This window comes from Prinia subflava, chromosome 17 (genome assembly GCF_021018805.1).
Source record: "Prinia subflava isolate CZ2003 ecotype Zambia chromosome 17, Cam_Psub_1.2, whole genome shotgun sequence".
Taxonomy (NCBI): domain Eukaryota; kingdom Metazoa; phylum Chordata; class Aves; order Passeriformes; family Cisticolidae; genus Prinia; species Prinia subflava.
This window is the reverse complement of record NC_086263.1, coordinates 14311775-14331560: the sequence shown is the minus strand read 5'-3', so window position 1 is coordinate 14331560 and position 19786 is coordinate 14311775. Positions and strand designations below refer to the sequence as shown.

The window sequence follows — 19786 nt, the reverse complement described above, 5'->3', positions numbered from 1 at the left end:
TCAGCTCGCTGCCCTGGACGCTTGTCTGGCTCATTCCCAAGTGACAGCACACGAGATCTCACTAATAAAATAAACAGGGTGCAGTTAATATGCCCATCACTGAATCAGGTCAGCGTTTGTCCTCCCTTTGAAGGAGCCGCGGCAGCACCGGGAGCAGCTCTGCACACCCTGAGAGGAAGCAAGCTTCCCCCTCAGTGCTCTGCTGGAATCTGACCTGCATTAACACATCCAAAGTACCCGCACGTGTCAATAAATCAGTCTGCTGTATCCATTAGCATCAAGGAAAGCACCTGGTTTTAGCCTTTAAAGGCAATGAACCCTCCAAAGTCTTTGGAAGTTTGTCTCCAACATAGAGATGGTGTCAACAAAGGTTAATTTTCACTTCTGAACACGCCAAAAGCTTTACACTCATTTGTAGGACACGATGGAAAGATTAAACCAAGCAACCTCTAAATGCTCATCAGTTCCCCCGCTGTTTTCTCTGCAGTGAGGAACTCGGAGGCTCCAGGACTGGGAGCTGCCGGGCACCCAGCCGGCTGTTCCACCTCACCTGCCCGAGGAGGGCTGGGAAACAAAGCTGGACAAGTTCAGCTCTGCACCGTGGCGTGTTTTTGAGCTCATCCACACATTCAGGACAGGCAAGAAATCTCAAAAAAAAAACCCCAAACAAACAAACAAACAAAAACCCCCTGAGTTTACCTGTGATGAGCTGATCAGGATTTTACCAGCTGGAACCTACACACCCCACAGTATTCCCATGTCAAAGATTCACAGAGTGGTTTGGCTTGGGAGGGATCGTGTCATTCCAAAACCTTGCCACGGGCAGGGACACCTTCCACTATCCCAGGTGGCTCCAAGCCTTGTCCAAGCTGGCCTTGGACACTTCCAGGGATGAGGCAGCCACAGCTTCTCTGGGAATCTGCCATTGTCTGAGCCCTGCTGCTCCCTGACATCCCCTGCCATATTTAAGGACACACAGCTTAGAAGACAAAGGACAAGCACATGAACATATTTAGAAAGCTCACACAAAACAAGTCTTTATTCTTTGTTGCTGAAAATAAATACAGGTGCATATTCCATATGCTTTTCTATAAAAGCACTCCTACAAAATCACTGAACTGCATACAACAGTACAACCTTTTTGGCTTTTAAAATGCAAATATTATACAGTCACTTCATTTTGTTATCATTTAAAGCACTTGTAGCAAGCAGCTTTGGAAAAGGAATGCTTAATTTAGAAGCCAAATTCTTGCCTCAAGTGTTTTGTGGGATTTTTCCATCCTGTATAGTGCAACTAACCTAAAAGCAACTAGAACAGTTTTTTTGTAAAATGTTTATTCCCATCAACCCCCCTCCCCCCCCAAAAAAAAAACAACCCTGCAAAGGGGAAAAAAAAAAGTCCTGAAAACTGTTCTATGTTGATACTTAAACCAAGAGAAAACAAGAAGTGGCTCAATGGAAATATTAAGATAAGCACGATGCTTCACAGCTCGTTCTCCGTTCATTCCAGTTTGGCCCGGGGTGTTTCTTTAGAGGAAGAAGCTTTAATCATCCACTCCTATATTCCTGAAAAGGTATGACATGGACTCCCCATTATGGATCCTGCGAATGGCTTCTGACAGGATCATGCTGATATCCACAGTCTTGATTTTAGGGCACTGCAGTTTTTGTATTTCGTGTGGAATTGTGTTTGTAACAACCACCTACAGGAAGAAGAAATGGTCAGGAAGATGTAGCTCTGTTACGTTTCCCACCTTTTATACTGGAAGTGTGAAAGGCAGTTTTACAGATGCCACAAAACCACCCTGGCTGACAAAATAACATTTTACATTACTGTCAGGGTCACAATCTTAGCAAGAGCCACGTGTTGCCATAGGTTTCATGTATCCATGGATACTAATGGCACTGTCCCTCCTTCATTCATTCATTCATTCTGCCACACAGATCCCGAGGAGATACAGAAATATCCCACCCACCCAAGGGAAAGGCGTGCTGATAGTCCAGCATCTCACCACTTCCCACATTTCCCACTGCTGCAGTTTACAGACATGTGGATGCTAATATTCCAGCACACAATTCCATAGCAAGAAAGCCAGAATAAGGAACCTCCTGTCTAAATCCTTAATGCCAGCATATGTCAATAATCAAATCAGGAGGAAATTGCTTAGAAAAGCTCCCAATCACTTGATCAGAGCTCAGACTGCACCCTTACCTCATCGATGGCAGACTCCTCGATCAGCCGGGGAGCGTCTGAGGACAGCAGGCCGTGGGTGGCCATGACAAAGATCTTGTAGGCCCCTCTCTCCTTGAGGGTCTCAGCTGCAGCCAGGAAGCTGTCAACGTCATCTATGATGTCATCCTGCCAAAATCCCACAGTCACCGAGGGTTCCCCACACCACACAGACCAACACAGCACATCTGACTGACAGCACAGCTCTACCAAGGGTAACAAACCCCAAACTGTCAGAAAATCACCCTTGTGCTTGACAAACCCAGAGTTACACTCTGCTTTAGAGGAATCATGAGTGCATCATGGAGTCATGGAATGGGCTGGCTTGGAGGGGACCTTAAAGATCATCTCATGGGCAGGGACATCTTCCATCAGATGTGGATCCTCAGAGTTCCACACAGCCTGGCCTTGAATGCTTCCAGGAACGGGGCAGCCACATTTGCCCTCACAGGGAAAAATTTCTTCCTTACATCCAGTCTAACCCTACTGTCCTGTAAGTCTGAAGCCATTCCCCCTTGTCCTGTAGTCTCTCTCCATCTCTCTTGCAGACTCTCCACAGTACAGGAAAGCCACAGTTAGGTCACCCCAGCCCCTTCTCTTTTCCAGGCTGAACAATCCCAGTTCTCCCAGCCTTTGCTCACAGCAGAGCTGCTCCATCCCTCTGATCATCTTGGCCTCCTCCAGACTTGTTCCAACAGGTCCATGTCCATCAGCCCAGCTTCCCTGGCGTTTCTGAACTCACAGTAGGGACAGGCTGATTGTCCCTCCTGTGTGTGCACACAGCACCTGAACCCCTCCAGGTAAGCACAGAACACAATTCCAGTGCTCTGCTCATGGAAATAAAAGTCCCAGTGCTGCTTTCAGAGTGGATCCCCTCAGAGCTCTGTGAGTGTGCCCAGTGCTGCCCCATCCTACCAGAAAGTTCAGTGGCTGATACAGAAGAGCTGCTTCATTTCTGCACCTTTAACAGGTTTAATTTGATTTATGAGAACTGATGGCATCTCACTTACCACAATGATTGCTATTCTTCCTCCTACATCTCCGACAACTGTGATGGGTGGTTTTTCCTTGGGAATCAGCACTGATTAATGGCAAATGTTTTTAGAGGGGTAGAAAGGAGAAAGAGAAAGTTTATATAATTTATTTGAACTATGGAAATGCCTGATGGGTAACCACTATTAGAGACATGATGCAACAACTATTTCAACATCACTATTGAAAAAACCAGCAAGATTCTAATACATAAATAATTTTAAAGCTTAATTAAAATATTAACTATACTTATTTATACTTAAATTCTTTACCAATTCAATTAACTCTTAATTTCAGCCCAGAAACAGAGTGGTTTGCAGACACAACCAGTTCAGCCACCCCTTGACACCCACGCTGGGTTTATGCCCTGCAGTTTTGGTGGTGCACCTGTGGGTCACATTCACATTCATGCAAGAAGAAATTGCCTTCTCCCCACTAAGAAATATTTTTTTCCTCTGTGAAGAACCTCTCCTTTTAGACAGTCCATGCGTGCCAAACCCAATCCCTAAACCCACGGAACCAGCAGGTAACACTTTCCCACACACACTTACTTACTGGGGATCTCCAGGCTGGGGTGGATAGCAGCGACGTATTTGGCTGTGGGAGGGGAGTGCCGCCCATCCACCATGTCGGACTCGGCATCCTGAGCCTCCCCGTGGATCACGGCGATCCCCAGCCGCAGGCGCTCCGCAAACGACTGCGCCCTGCAGGGGAAGGGTTAAAAGAACCCGGGGAAAGGTTAAATCTAAAATAATTCACGGATGTGCAATCCTATTTTCATTTTATTTCTAATGTTTCAGTTCTTTCCTAAAATTTTAGGAGAATTCATAGAAGAAATGGGTTGCCCCCTCAGTATTTTGTTTTTCGCAGGTTTGTTAAAGTCAGAATAACCTTCAAAGTGCCCATATGGGCCTTGAAGTGACAGGATAAATGCTGCAAGGCATAAAATGCTGACTACTCCCTTCTGCTTTGCCCAACAGCCTAAATAACACTTCCCAGCCTTCGGCATCCTCGGGATCCAATGCTTTAGCAGGACACATCTCACAGTAACCAAGAACAGCCTTGATGTCTGGACTGTCTACATTTAACGTGAAATAAAAATACTCAAACAGAAAGAGAAAACAAATGTTCACCTATTCATTCAGTACTAAATAAAGACAATATCCCTGACCTGCTGACACATAACCTGAGATAGCCTGCAGAAAAGGGGATCCAGATGATAATTCTGCCTGACAAATCACACTTGGAGTTGAACAGCTTGGATTTTTTAATTAGCTGGCATGAAATTCCTTCACACTTGCAGTATTTCTTCAACTAAAATTAGAAATTTCTGTAAAGAAGTGTAAGGTTAGTTGGGGGAGTGGGAAAAGCAGAGAGTCAGGAAAATAGGAATTTGCATCCCAGATACTGGAAGTAGCAAATACAAATTAGCACATCCCTCCCACCCTACCTTGCACACCCAAAGGTTTGGGATCCTGCCTGAGCCACCCATGCAGGTCTCCTCTGGTGCAAGCAAGCCCAGCACATCCAGAGTGATTCACTCTGCTCTAACATCAGCACCTCAGACCTGTGCCTGAATCACCTCCTCTGTCCTTAAGCCTTATTTCACTATCCAAACAATCCAAAGTCCAGAGAATAATTTGCCCATTGTGATACTCAGTTAATTAAAAATGAAGAATCTTCCACCCTGTGGTTATCATACAGTTATAATATTTCTGCAAGTAGCTAATTACAGGTAATTATTATTACAAACAATAAGAGTTATGACTTAGCAGGAATAATCCTATCAATAAAACCACATTAATTACCTTAAAATGCGGTATTTAACTGAGTAAAATTTAAAGTAACAGCTAAATGATTTATTAATTTCCCAGTGAGCTCAGAATTACAGAGACATTCTGAATGTCACGCAGGGTTTCTTTTACACAAGCAGGCATTCATCAAAAGCATTTTCCTAGACTATTTTCAGTCTGGATTAGCTGAAACATCCAATTATCCCTCTCCCAGTACAATGTAACTCTTCAAACACTGTCCTTAAATACTCATAGGAATATTTGAAGAAGCTAAACAATAAAGTTCTGGGATCTTCTCCTCCACAAACCACTGCATGATGTGCAACTCATCTATTTGCTGGCATTGACAATTACTGGATAAGCATTAAAATGCTGCAACAAACACTTGCCTCCACCCAAGAGGCAATACTGACACCACGGAAAAGAAATAAATGTAAGATTACCTGGCCAAAACAAAAGAAATCACTAAAAGTACTGTTGGAGAAAAAGATGACAAAAGGGGATTTGTTACAGAAAATAAGGAAAACACAGAGTATCACAATTTGTTGGCATGGAAATATAAATATGTTTTCCACAAACTCGTGGTTTGTCATCACAGCAAACACAGCATCTCTTAAACCATCATCCAGCTCTTACAGCACCTGCTGACAGCACTGGAATTCCACAGTTTAGGAACAATCAACTAAAAAGCTTTATGGATTAAAAACAGTCATTCAACCACCAAAGACTTCACAATCACAAACAGCAAACCCACCATGTGTATTTAGGATCTGATCAGCCATGCCCAAACTCATCTGGATCCATGGCATTACACTTCCAGCCACTTTTCCTCATTTACAGCAGGAGATTTATCATGTAAATGCACACAAATATAACATGATTTAAAACCTTCTAAACCATAAGCACTGCACTGATCCACCACATCTTTTTGTATTTTTTTTTATTCTCCTTAGAATTATTGTGATTACAGCAATGATGCAAAAACTACACAGCTGACAGAGGAGAACTGGGAGGGATGTGAAGGCTGCAGCTTCTAATTATTGGGTGTTTGTCCTTCACTTGATCCTAAGAACAAAATCCCGACAGAGATTTCCTGCTCTAAGGCAAGAGAGCAGATCTTACCCACCTCTTGGCAGACGCAGGAGATTTGGCCACAATTACAGCATTCCTGTAGTCTGGTATCTGTAGTGAATAACAGATAGCAATGTCCACTTCATATCTTTAGACAAATTTAAACTCAGTAAGAATCAGAGAACTTTATTTTGCCAGAAGAATTTTAAGCATCGAACATTTTACCTAAGAAAGCGACCTCAAGAATCCATGGTGCATGATCAGGGTTGACAGCCCAGTAAAAACATGTATTTAGGAAATCCAGATATTAACTGCAAAATTTTTATAAACCGCATTTTATAGCACAGATAACAGAAAATTAATTGCTTTAGGACATCAGGGTTACACCCACAAGTGTCAAAAGAAACAGGAAACCATCAAAATGAAAGTTTCCTGTTCAACCTAAATTGTCTTTAATCACTAAAAACCAGCAGTTATAAGACAACTTGCTATTGTCTTATAGAGTACCCCAAGAAAACCCCATCCCATCATCCTGACTCTTTCTATGGACCATCAGAAGGGACACAGAATGTCCACTGTCACTGGAGGCAGTGTCTCACAGTGCTGCAAACCCTCCCACACTGGTCAGCACGAGGAGATGCTGCTGCAAATGCTGACAGCACCAAGGGATGAGGCCAGGAGGTCCGGGATTCCCTCTGTGTCTGACAGGTGCCTCAGTCAGGCCTCACAAGCACAGTCTGCTGCTGAGTTTGCTGCCCCTGCCCCATTCTCACACTGCTTTTTCACTCCAGACTCTTGATCCCCATTTAAGCAGCACTTTAGTCCTCATTTCTCAGAAGTTTCTTATTCTCATCTCAATTTTCCCTGCTAACAGTGAGTCCACATCAGATTCATCTGGCTTGTAACTTCCCAAGCATTCCACCATTCACACTTCAGTTCTTTCCAACAGCAACTACAACTGCTCTCCCTCTGGTATCTCATCTCACCCCACTCCTTGCAGACCCAGCCCTCTCCTTCCCTGTGCTGCCCTGGGATGATCCATCCCCATGGAGAGCAGCTCAAAGAGAACCTGTCTGTCCTTCAAAAGCCACAAAAGTCCCAGCCAAGCCAAGTCCTACAGAGCAGCTCCAGTGCTCAGAGTCCCAGTGTTAAGGGATGGAGGACTCTTCATTAAATACCTGCAAATTGAATTCCCAGATTTTGGGGTTGACACCCTGCTGTGCAGCTCATCACCTTGTCAGATGTCAAATACCCATTCCAGAACACAGAAATATTTGGGGTTTCTGCAAACACAGGCAAGGTGAGTTCTTCCACAATCTTATCCACTATATACAAACTGCACTGGCTGACTATTTCCAAAAGATCTACCTGAAATGGGCATGGGAAAAAAAAAGGTAAGTTCTGAATTTGGGCAAGGGCTCAACCACCAGAAAATGAGAAATTTTCTGAGGACGTCAGCAACATTAATAATCCACAATGTTAGCAACTCCACCTATAAACTGGGAATTCAGTATGTGCTGTCCTTTACAAACACTGAGTTATACAAGAGGCTACAAAGATTAACATGACGGAAGGCACGGACAAGGCAGGGCCTGTCACTCGGCATAATAAAGGCTTTGATCTAGTTCAGACACCATTGCCTCATTTTTCCCCTGCCAAATTACCAAATTTGTTCTCAGCTCTTCAAAAATGAAGTCAGAAAGCCAGAAATGTCAACCCAAAGACACTGAGGTGTCAACAAATCCGTGTAACAAAGGGTTATGTCACTCTGGGATTAACACCTGAGCAAAGGAAAGAGGAGCCACAAAGTATCCAACATCTGCCAAGCACACTGAGGAAAACACCAAACTATTTTAATATCACAGGAATTTCCCTGATTGGACTGTCTCCATCCCAGAACATTAGGCATAACTTTCCAACAGGGAACAACTACAAGCCCTCATCCTCCTAACGTTCAGTGAAATGTTTTTTAAGTGACTTTCATTCTTATGAAGCTGGACTCCATTTCATGCTCCTCAGTACATCCCATCGTGATTCCCACAGCTCTGACAGCTCTGGCATTCCCAGCCCAGGATATCCAGCAAGTTGTGACCACCAGGAATTTGAGGTGAATACTGAATTCCCCCTGAGCAGCAATGGATCAAAGTTTTAAGCACAGATACTACAAATGATCTGGCTGGTGAAGGAACTTGCCAGTACAGATCCATTCAGTTAACTCTGGTTTTAGAAAGTCCCATCATGGATGAAGAATTGAAAGTATCTTTTAAAACTTCTCTCCACATGCCTCAGATCTCTACAAATGGTCATTTGTGAGACTGCACAGCAGTGTCAGACCCAAAGCTGCAACAATTCTGTGTGAATCATTAAAAGCTCAGGAATCAAAATGTGCTTCAAGACCAAAACAGGAGCATGATCTTGTTATTGACCATAAACCACACTTTCAAGCAACACATAAAGGCAAAACTTGTCTTGTTTCTGTGTATTTGGTTTTCCACTTTGTTCTTTTTTGAAGTTAAGTGCTTACAATGTGCAACATTTTTCTCCTGGAACACGAGACTGTGGCAAAGACAGAGCCTGGAGTTTTGCTCTGCCATCCTCTTTGACTCTATTACTAAAGAAAATGATAATGAGGAATTTAAATGGTAACTAATTCCCCAAACTGATTTTAATACTGTCATAATAAAATCATATTGGTTTGGGTTTCTTTAAGGGGGTGGGGTGTGTTTTATTTTTTAAATTGAGGCATTCCTAGCTCTATAAAAAGAAATAGCTTGGATTCAAAAGCAAGAGTGAGCTAAGCCTTTTCTCTAAACCAGGAAGAAAGCACTTGCTTTATCCCAAATTACCATTAGTCAGAGGCTTAACGTGCATCTTATACCTACAATTATCATTTATGCATTTTGTACAGGCCAATCTACCAGCAGCACTTCTCAAACCCTTATAAAAATAAGATGGAGAAATGGAGGCACAGAACATCCCAAGTTAAGCTCCTCAAGTCAAGACATGCAGTCTGAACAAACAGTGGGTGAGATTTCCACCCACCAGTTGCATTTTCAGAGCACAATCAATAGGCTCTCTCATAGTTTACAACTTCCAAGGTGTTTATTATGTGATTTAAATTTATACCCACACAAGCAGCCCATCCTATAAATGTCAAGGAAACTGGAAATAGGAAAGGAAGAGGACATCAAGAGCAAGAAAATCCAATTTTTTTTTTAGTGTTAGGGGAATACATCTAAGAAAAAAACAGCATTGCTGTATGGGTAAGAAAACAGCAGCTCTTCAGGAAAGCAAAAGTTAAATGTGGGGAACAGAAGAAACAACAGCTTCCAACACCAATCCGTGCCCCAACATGACCATTCCCCCCTCACAATTCAGTTTGAAGAGTTAATCTTTTCAGAGGGATTTGTTTCCAATGCCCTGAGACATGACAAAAAAAAAATTAAAAAAACACAACTGTAATAACAGGCCTTCCTCACCTCCTCTTGGATGTACTGGAGTAAAAATGGGGATGCTCTCAAGTTATCCACTGGAATATTGAAGAAACCCTGAATTTCCTTCTGATGTAGATCCATGGTAATAAGATGAGTTAGTCCTTTAAAATAAAATAATAAGACATACAGAGAAGTAAGAGAGAACAGGCACTTTATTTTTCTACATTTCACTGCAGTTTGTCCAGAAAATCTCTAAGCTGCATGGGAACATTAACTGAAAGTACATAATAAATTAATTTTAGTCCCTCTTAAGCACACTGGCATTGTGTTTTGAGGCTCCTAGAGTGACTTTTTTAAAAGCACCTCGGAACACTGCACATAACTGACTCTGCAGTGCCACACTGAGGCAGGCAAGAGCTTTCTCCACTGGGCACGGGACAAAATGGAAGCACTGATTTGTCCCCTGTCACACAGAACACCCTGGCACACTCATTAGTCCTGAACTCCTGAAAAACGGGCCAAGCTCCTCATCAAAAACCACTTCTTTCAAAATAACAACCCAGATCACACAGTTTGGTACAACTGCCTGCTTTTTCCCAGGCATGGGAATGAAAGGAAAGAAGTAGAAAATGTGTTGAAGGCTGTGAAAATGAATAATCTCATTCTCCCACGTGGTCTCAAATGTAAAGGACAAAGTGCATTCATCCAACAAGTAAAAAACAAGACAGAAATGACAAGGCACAACTGTTCCAGACTGTAAGAAAGGCAAAGGATGCTATTATGAGAGGTGGATACCACAGCAGAAAGCAGCTCAGCCCAGCAGACTCGTTTTGCCAGCTCAGTACAACTCAATGTAAAATGCTTGTATCAAATTTGGGTTTTTTATGAACTCAACATTTGGAAACATTTCTAATTACATTCTCCTTTTTACGTAGGTTTTAAACACATGAAAAGCTTGGCAGTTATTTTTAAACAGAGTCCAAATGTGTGTACACATCTCTCCAAACCTGGAAGCTGAGAGCAGGAGCCCCCCTTGCTCTCATTATTTGACAATTCTTACCAGCTTTGCACATCATGGAGGCCAGCAGCTTGGAGACAATGGAGCCTCTTTTCCTCATCTTGCACTGTTTGCTGTAGGGGAAGTAAGGAACCACCCCAATGATGCTTTTGGCACAGGAGGTTTTACACGCATACACCATGATCAGGAGCTCCATGATCGTGGTATTCACATCCCTGCAAGGAGAAATTCTGCTTCTGTAGCTGCTGCATAAAAATCCTGGAGTCACCACAGTATTTACACCCAGCAAAGATGGAGAGGGCTCAGTTTTTTGAGAACTGGTCACCAACTAAGACCTATGTTTCTCCTGCCATTAAAAAAGAGTCTCAGCATTTGTAGAGTTCTTTTCACAGAAAATTAAAAGAATTTCTGAATCATAGGACACATTGCCCAGGAAACATTCCTCCTACATCTTAACTTTGTGATGGTGCTAGAGACAGGGAGCTGAGAAGAATTTAAAGAGAATGACATAAGAAAAGAATATTTAGGTTATTTAGGTTAAATAATTTAGATTATTTAGAACTTAGGGAAGGAATGCAGAGACTAAGGGGAAGGTTTCATTGATATAGTCACTAAAAATTAAAATTATAGAAGCTACCTTATGCCAAAGCTGTCTTTGTGTACACATAAATAACCCAACAAAACCAGTAACAAAAACCCTCCACAAAGAAAAGCCTCTAACCAGTTAATCTAAGCTTATTACACTGCATCACAAACATAAAAGGTGATTAAAAAGGAAACCCAGAAGCACTCCTATGGACAGCCCACATGAAATGCCAGCAGAGGGTCTTTAAACAGTTACTCACTTTGAAACTGTCTGGATGATAAACACATCCTTTCCTCTCACAGACTCCTGGATCTGCACTCGTGTTTCTGCCAAGAAAAGAAATATGTATTATTAGCAAGAGCAAATCTCCTTTTAGGCTCTAAGAGAAGGGGAACCAATACATTCAAATCAGTGTCAGGTACATTTCCAGTTTTGCTCATTAAATGCTCACCTCTGTTTGGCTCTTGATAAACCTGGACCTTCCCCATCTCAACTCCCAAACGCCTGCAGGAACAGAAAAAAGGCAGAAGTCATTAAGGAGAGAGGAAGGGCAAATCAAATGTGAATCCCTTATAATGCAACAGTTACTGAAAAGGCTACATTCCGTTAATTATCCCATATATTTTGTATAAAATGCTGCAGCAAACCACAACCTGCCACAGAACAATTCACCCACAGGTTACTCTCCCTGTTACTGAGCTGTTGAAATACACTCTCCAATAGAGCACACTCCATATTCTTCCAAATCATGGCAGTTTTCCCATGTAACTTTCCTTAAATTGGGAAATCAAGCATCCAATAAAGCAAATCCCACCAGAATAACCCAAAGATGGCAGGATTCCCTGCAGACTTTACTTACTCAGCAATCCTCTTGGACAGCTCCATGCAGGAGGAATTGGAATTAGCTGAGAACAGCACCAGCCCACCCTTGGTGATATTCATGATGGCCCCAAATTCAGCTGATGGCACACAAAACATCAACCCTAAGTTGTTTTGCCGCTCCTAAAAGACTGCAAGAGATCAAAGGTCATTTAAATCCATGTTAAAAAATAAAATAAAACAAGACACACATTTTCTCTGTTTACAAAGTGTAGTCTCCCAGAACCCTGGATAGTCCAGCATCCTTAAAATCTGTTATTCCCACTTTAATAGCTTCCCTACAGCTCTCCAAAGATCCCCAAAGACAACCTCCTAGCACCAAGATTTTTTCCTTTTCAACTGTTTTCCTCAGGCTATCATGCAGTAACACTGATACTTTTTTCCATCAGCTTGTCCAGTTCATTTTCCAGAACTGAGCAATTTTTATTTCCAAAATCACAACGACAGTAAGGAGTAGAATTGAGCTAAAAAGAGCTCCTGGGCCCTGGCTAGAAGAGTCTATTTCCATTGCTGAGTCTCTTTTCAATACTTTGCAGTAACTTATAAACTTACAAATAAGGATGAAATGTAAGAAGGATTCAATAAAGCTGGCAGCTGTAAATAATGACCTCTTGCACAGCAATTCCACCTGCTGAAGCAGCTGTTGTCATTCTTTGAAAGCAATATTTCTCCTGTGAAAACAGGAGAAAAATATCAGGAGGAAATCAGTATAATTTGGTTTTTGTTTCAAATAAAGGCAAAACCCACTAATCTCACCAAGGATTTGATGGAATTCCATCTTTTTATTATTCTGTGTAAATCACATTTTCATGGTTACTTCTACTATAAAATTTTAGTCAAATAAAAGGAAAATAAAGATCCAATGACCAGCAGCCCTGGATAGACTGAAGGAGCATTCAACTCAAAATCCTGCAGCATAAATAACCCAATCCTTCATCATCCATTCCAGCATCATGTAGGAGACTGGAAATATGAAATACAAGTGGCATAATTTAAACCAAAGTAAACAGAAGTTACAGCTACATCAGTGACTTCTTTCCTGGTAAACATCTCCCTGCTGAGAAACAGAATTATCTAACAGTCACACGTAATTGGTTAGAAAAAGCAGATGATGTATCAGCTGGTATGTAGTGCAAAACAAGTAAAAGAAAGTGTTTTGTATTTACAGGAACAGCTGGCTAGGTCCGTAATGAAACTCCTTCACACCTCCTTTACAACCAGACAGTCTGTCTCAGTTTAACTCTGTCAGAGGAACCCGAGTCACTCTTGTGAAGAGCCAAAGTCAAGTCAGGAACTTCCTAACAACAAATCTGTCGGTGCCAAGGCTGAGCTCTGCTCGAGTGCCGTGAATGAAAACCTGCCTGCCACCAGAACTTCCAAACTGTGCACAGACAGTGACAGCTTCAGCCCCCAGAATGTCTGAATGTTTCACTGCACTAAAAGCACAGGGCTTCCCCGATATCCCCGAAGCAATACCTGTATCCCTCTCAAATTAAACACCTAAAAAAACCCCATTTCTGAGCTGGTGTTTCTCTGCTCTGCTCTCTGCAACTCCCAGCTGTCAACTAATGGCCATCACTCATCAAATATTCATGATGGTGTTCAAGATCCACCTCAGCTCCACCAGGGCGAGCACAGCCCTGAAATGCTTTTAGGTCTCAGAACAGCACCTGACAGCTCCCTGCTTGTGTGCCTGGATGGGAACAGTGTGGAGGCAACTTTCCATGTTACTAGAAGAATTCAGAGTGTTCAGAAAGCATATTTTTATCCAAATGTGTGTTGTCTTTGTTCCATAGATTAGGGAAATGAGGAGCCTTAAGAGATCTTAGAAAATGAGTTGTTGGCTTCCAAGTATTGCTGAGGCTGCACTTTACACCCCAATGCACTGATGTATTTACAAGCAACAGTGAATATTGCTCTCCACATAACTATAGGTCAAGGACTTTCTTGTGGATGTACTTCAGCAGCTACAAGTGGGTTATGGTGTGTGTGGGCAGGGAAGTTGTATTTCGAGAGTAAAATGGATATATCACCCTTCAAACAGGTGTTGGGATGAAAGCAAGCTCACAAAACTTTATTGGATGTGCAAAGACATGACTCCACAGGGTACCACCTTCCAGGGTTGAACACAAGCACCACAGAACAGGCTGCAGCACAAACTCCTGCCTCTCCTTTCGGGCTGCACACAATTACACAGACACATCATGATGAGCACAACAATTACTGGGCACACATGGCTTTATGCCTCCATGAACTGAGCATGTCCACGCAGAAAGCGACAGAGGCAGGAATAACTGGATGGGATAACCATGGTACTAAGGAATGGACTCCATGGGATGGAGGGAATCTGCACCCTCTCACCAATCTGCCCACAGGGATTATTTCCGTCCCTCCACACTCACCGATCCCCCTGGGCTAACAGACCCTTGCAGCCACAGCTCCCCACCAGTCCTTCGGATGCTCCAGGTGGGTCACACAGGCCCTGTGGTCCCCGTGGGTCCCATCCCTCCGCCCCGACAGCGGCCCGGGCACGCCGCAGCCCCACGCCGCTGCCCCTCACCTGTGGGGCTTGCGGGGAGCCCGAGCATCCCCGCAAAGGGGCCGCCCACGAGAGGGTCTCCATGCCCTGAGGGGAGGGCGACGTAGCCCATTCCTCAGGCGTCGGAACCCCGCGTGGGGAAGGGGGATGTCTTGCCCTCACACAGCCGGCTGAACTGGGCTGAGCGGGCGGGAGTGCCCCTCGCTGAAGGCCTTACCTGCCGGCTCCGGCCCCCCGGCCCCGGGAGAAGGCGGCCCGGCCGGAGGGGAAGGAGGGGGAGAGGCAGAGGCGGCGGCGGAGCTCAGCCCCTCCGGTGCTCCGCGGGCAAGATGGCGGCGGGGCGTGCGGGAGGGAGCGCGGGCGGGCGGGGCGGGCCCGAGGCGGCGCCCCCCCCCCTTCCCCCGCCGCGCTGAGGGGAGCGGGCGCCATCTTCCCCCGTAACCCGCCGGGATCGTGCGGACCGGGACGGGGTCTGGGAGTCCCAGAGTGTTACAATTTCAGACTCGTCAGTGTTGGAAGAGAGCTTCGGGATCATCCAGTCCCACCGTCCACCCAGCGGTCCCACGAAGGCGCATCTCGCACCGCCAGATGCGGATGCCTCTTCCAACACCTCCGGGGATGGTGACTCCAGCACCTCCCTGGGTACCTGTTCCAAGGCCTGACCACACGGACAATGAAAAGAATTTTTCTGAAATCTAATCTGAATCTGCTATGTCTCAGCGCAAGGCCATTTCCAAAACCAGCCCCCCTCCTCATTACAACATCCTTTCAGGGAGCTGGAGAGAATAAGGGCATCCTCCAGAGCAAACAAACCCAGCTCAGCCGATCCTTGTTATCCTTTGCTGAAAAAGAGAAGTACAGATTGGAGTCCCCAACTGGGATGATGGGGGGACCCCAACACCCCAATTCAGCTGCCCATCCACCAAAAATTGCCCCTGGTGCAAAATCCTTGTGGAATAACGTAGTGATGTCCACAGGGTGTCATTATTTTGGAGCTCCCGCATCTGCATCTCCACCAGAGAGGGATGGAAGTGCGGCTGCCACGCTGCTCTGGGCATTCCATCCCCGCTGGACACCGGGCTACCATCTGGCCTTTGCCATCAGTGAAGTGTTTATAGAAAAAGAAGCATTTCTGCAAAGTAAATTAAGAACAGAAACTTATCAGTGGCCTCTCAGTTCCTTGTCAAAAGCACACGCGATTTATCCAGAGTCCGGTCAGGATTCTTCTTGCCACATACATCGGTTGAACTGCACAAAGATTCTTTTGTCATCTGAAATGAGGTTCTTATTTCAGTCACCCTGTTTAAAAAGAAGAAGAAAAAAAAGCTTTATACCAAGACACCCATGACAAAACTGCTTTGAGGAAGTTGCAGTCATCCCACACAGACACACATCCCTCCTTTAAATACAAAACCCAAACACCATGTTTTTTCCCAGACTGTGCAGTTAGAACCTGTTTTAAATTACACTCCTCAGTACACCCAAGTTGAACAGCACTTAATGGATCAGAATTTTAGCATTTAGCATAAAGCTACAAATCAGGTACTTTCTGCTGCAGCTTTTCTCACAAAAAGCAATTAAATTTGATTATTCCTGGACTACACGGTGTAGTGGAGCAAGGCTGATCATCCCAGCAGATATTTCTGTCCACACTGGCCTTAACATAAAAGAGGAGGAAAAGCCACAGGCCAGCTCACCAAACATGCCTGTGAAGGGACAACACCAAATTCATAGCTTGAAACCGTATTTCTGCCACTACAAGCTGCATTTTCCACTTTAGATATTCAAAGGCCAGTGTTTTCCCCAGATTTCACATTTGCTTCTTGCTTCACGCATTCCAAGTCGTGGTCATTTCCTTTTTTGATTTTTTTCAGCAGACTCAGAGCTGGGGAAGGAGAAGCCGTTTAACGTGGAGCCGTGGAGCAGATGTTGAACACTCCACTTGCAGGCTCCCAAAGCCAGGACATCTGTTACAAATATGTGAGCAGAGAGGCCATCAGCCTCTTAGGTGCTGCAGTGATCCTCTGCCTTTCCTACATCCTCTTCCAAATCACGCTGAGGTGGAAGGGAATAGCCCCATCCCTCACCACCCCCACCATTCCCAGTCCATGTTTTTCTGCTTCCAGCCTGCTGCTTCCATACAGTTGATTCAGGACCATTGACCCAAGCAAGTTCTTTTTTTGTTTCAGGGCTCTCAGGACAAAAAGGAAGGGGGCTGAGCTTTTTGTTGGCCTCTTCACAGGGCAGCAGAGATTTCTCTTAGCATTGGTCTCCCTCGCAGGATTCTGCTACAGGCTGGTGTGGCAGAGCAGTTTAATGCAGAACAACCAGAAACAACACATGGTGAAGCACTGACCCATAATGCAATCAGCAGCCTTCCCCAGAAGCATTTTTCAATACCCCAGGGCACTCAGAATTTGCTGACTGTTTGATTTGTGCTGCCCCAAATTCCTGACATTGCTTAAGCAAACCACAGGATCAGGAACTAAGTGATCCTGTATTCCAATCCTTTTTTATAAGGCTACTGTCTTTGTTTTCTTAGAGGAAAAAAAAAATTTCTTTCCCTGTCTTCCTGATCTAAGGAACATCAGTTTAAATCTCAGCTCCCAAAGGAGAGGGAATTGTTAATTTGACAATACTCTATCCAAACGCTAAGAGTTCAACTAACAGTTGCTCCAAGATGAGCACATGGATTTTATTTCATTTACAATGATTCAATTAGCAGCCATCTAAGGAATTCTGAAAATTTACTGGGTGTGAACACACTGGCTCACAAAGGTTTGTTGTTCTTAATCCAGATGCGACCCTGGCAAGCAGAGATGTGCAAAAAACTCCCCCACACCACACCTAGTCCAGCCAAGGTGAAGGGCACTGCTCATCCAGCACTGGGATGGATGACAGCCTTTATCCATCACCTGAGAGAAGATAAATGCTCCTGTCACCCCAGCTCCTGAGCTCCATCCATCACTGCTCAGCCAGGTTGGCTTTTGTTTGTTTAGCGTTGTTTCTGTTAAAAAACCCAACCAAAACCAGATATTAAAGCTCACCTACCAAACCAGCTGACAGTGAGAACTATCAGACACCGTGCACCAAAGAAACACTCTGATTTCATCCTGACAGAGGTTTGGTCTCTCCCAAGAAATAAAGGCATCCCAAAAACATCCTCTGAGTCCCTCTGAGCCCACAGGGAGGTTCTGCAGCACACAGGCACCTCCACACTGAGCACACACCAGAAGCCATCACCTCCCTGCTCCTCTGCCTCCAGCTTTATTGCCTGGGGGACAACTGTGTCAAATTTCCAGAAGATTCTGCCTTGGACACTACCCAGCTAGGGAGGCAGAACTCAAAGCAACTATAAATGCATTTTGGATTTGATGGAAGGAGGTGTAATTTTATCATATCTTGGGAGCGACCTGGAAATAGGATTCTCCATGTGTGGGAAGCAAAGTGCTTTAATAAAGGTCCTGGAGCAGGGAACACATCTTCTCTGTGTGAAGGGCTGTGGCAGCAGACAGCACTCATTGCTTCATCAAATAGGAATATCAAATATTACTGCCTGGCTGTCTGTGGGAAACAGGCACAGACTCATTTGTCACGTTCCCCCTGAGTCCTGTTCCCCCTGAGTCACGGAGCTCTGGCTGAAGGAGTCCCCAGGTTCAGGGTATTTTATTTCCCTGTTTCCAACTGCACTCCCAGTTCCGGGTCAGTCTGTAATGTTTAACAGATCAGCTGCAGCACAGACACGGGGTTATCTCCAGCCAGCCTCCCAACAGGGAGATGAGAGGTGTGTGGGAATACCTGGAGCATGACAGGTCCTGCACAGACAGACGGCTTGAGCTGGATATTAGAGCGAGGATTTGAACAAACACTGCCCTGAAACAAAAGCCAGTGGTGGTGCCTGTGGTTCACAGATTCCCTCTGCGTTGTGGTGCAAGGGCAGCTCTGTCCTGCAGAGTCTGTCTAACATCCTGTTCACGTCCATCACCTGATGTTTACGGGTGTGGTTTGCCCTTTGATTGGCCTTTAGGCAGAAGTGGTTGGACTGCACAGTGAAAATAATGTCCTTTCAGGAATTTGAACAGCAACACAGTCCGTGACAAACATTAATTAGTGCCCTATTCCTCCTTGTCCTACCGACTGGGTCCCAGCATGATTTGCCATTTGCCTCACTAAGCTGCAGCTCCTCTTCAAAGAGCACAGAGGCTCCATGCCCTGTGCAGGCATTTAGTGAGCACAGCAAGGGCTTGACATGGTCACTGCAGAGCAACTTTGCAGATTAAAGCAGAATTCAGTGTATGAGGGCGGGTCCTGTGCTTTGCATGCACAACTGGGAGATGTAAAGAAAGATTTGGCACCAGCCTTGGCCGATACAATAAAAAGGAGCTGGAAGAGGTGTAGGGAAGCAGCAAAGAGTATCCTGTGTCCTCCCCAGTTTGATTCTGACCAGGAGCAGCCCTGGATCAGCAAGAGCAAATTAATGCCCATGCTGGGAGTGGAACCCTCACCCATCTGCTACACCAAGAAAAAGCTGAGCCTTACCCAGTTTTCTTCATCTGACCCCACATACTGACGCTATTACCAACACCTCCTTCACAGAGAAGCTTTCTACCAGAACTTCTCCTCTAACTCCCTGTATTTTTTCCTGCCTGATTTCAGCAAGCTCTGGAAGAGGTTCTGCTCTCAGACCACTGCACTGTCTTTAACCTTATCAAACAAGTCAATTCCCCAAGGTCAAGAGCGGGACACTTGAAAATTTTACTTACCAGGAAAGTCCCACCAGAAGAGAGGTGTGGGGTCTGTGAGGCTTCCCAGAAGCTTTTATTGTCTCATTAAGCTCTCCTCAATGAGAATTTCCCCACCTGTTGCAGTATCTCTCCCATTCATTTGCATTCACTATCCTCCTGCTGGTACTTTCAAGGCTGTCTTAGCTCCTGTTCCTTCCTCTTTCCTTGTAACTATTCTGAGCCGTTTTTATTTCCCTGCTGTCATCCAGGTCCCAGGGGGAAAATACTTTGTCTCCTTTTGTTACCACTTGCCACATCCTCCTTGGCCTCCTTGGCTGTTTTCTCCCTGACATCTCTGCAGCTTCTCCCAGCTCCAGAGTCACCTGCAATAATCTCTCCTCCAAAGCAAGGCAGCAACAGCTGCTCCTGGGGAGATCTCTGACTTAAACTCTTGCTACAAACTCGCTTGTTCTCTCAGCT

At 44.7% G+C, this 19786-nt stretch overlaps 1 protein-coding gene across 2 annotated transcripts; it reads right to left on the bottom strand.

The window, feature by feature from the left end:
- Positions 1-1011: 1011 nt before the first annotated feature.
- On the bottom strand, positions 1012-14953 carry PRPSAP2 (phosphoribosyl pyrophosphate synthetase associated protein 2). Of its 2 annotated transcripts, XM_063414303.1 has the most exons (12): positions 14800-14953; positions 12596-12714; positions 12024-12174; positions 11616-11668; positions 11424-11490; positions 10621-10793; positions 9606-9721; positions 6182-6237; positions 3818-3966; positions 3241-3311; positions 2213-2359; positions 1012-1703 (listed from the first exon to the last, which is right to left on the bottom strand). In XM_063414303.1, exons 3-12 carry the CDS (start codon positions 12140-12142, stop codon positions 1545-1547), a joined length of 1110 nt encoding a protein of 369 aa, XP_063270373.1. In that variant the 5' UTR covers positions 12143-12174; positions 12596-12714; positions 14800-14953; the 3' UTR covers positions 1012-1544. The 2 variants fall into 2 exon arrangements, with proteins under 2 accessions (XP_063270373.1, XP_063270374.1); XM_063414304.1 differs by lacking the exon at positions 12596-12714 and having other exon boundaries at positions 14800-14940.
- Between the last annotated feature and the right edge of the window lie 4833 nt (positions 14954-19786).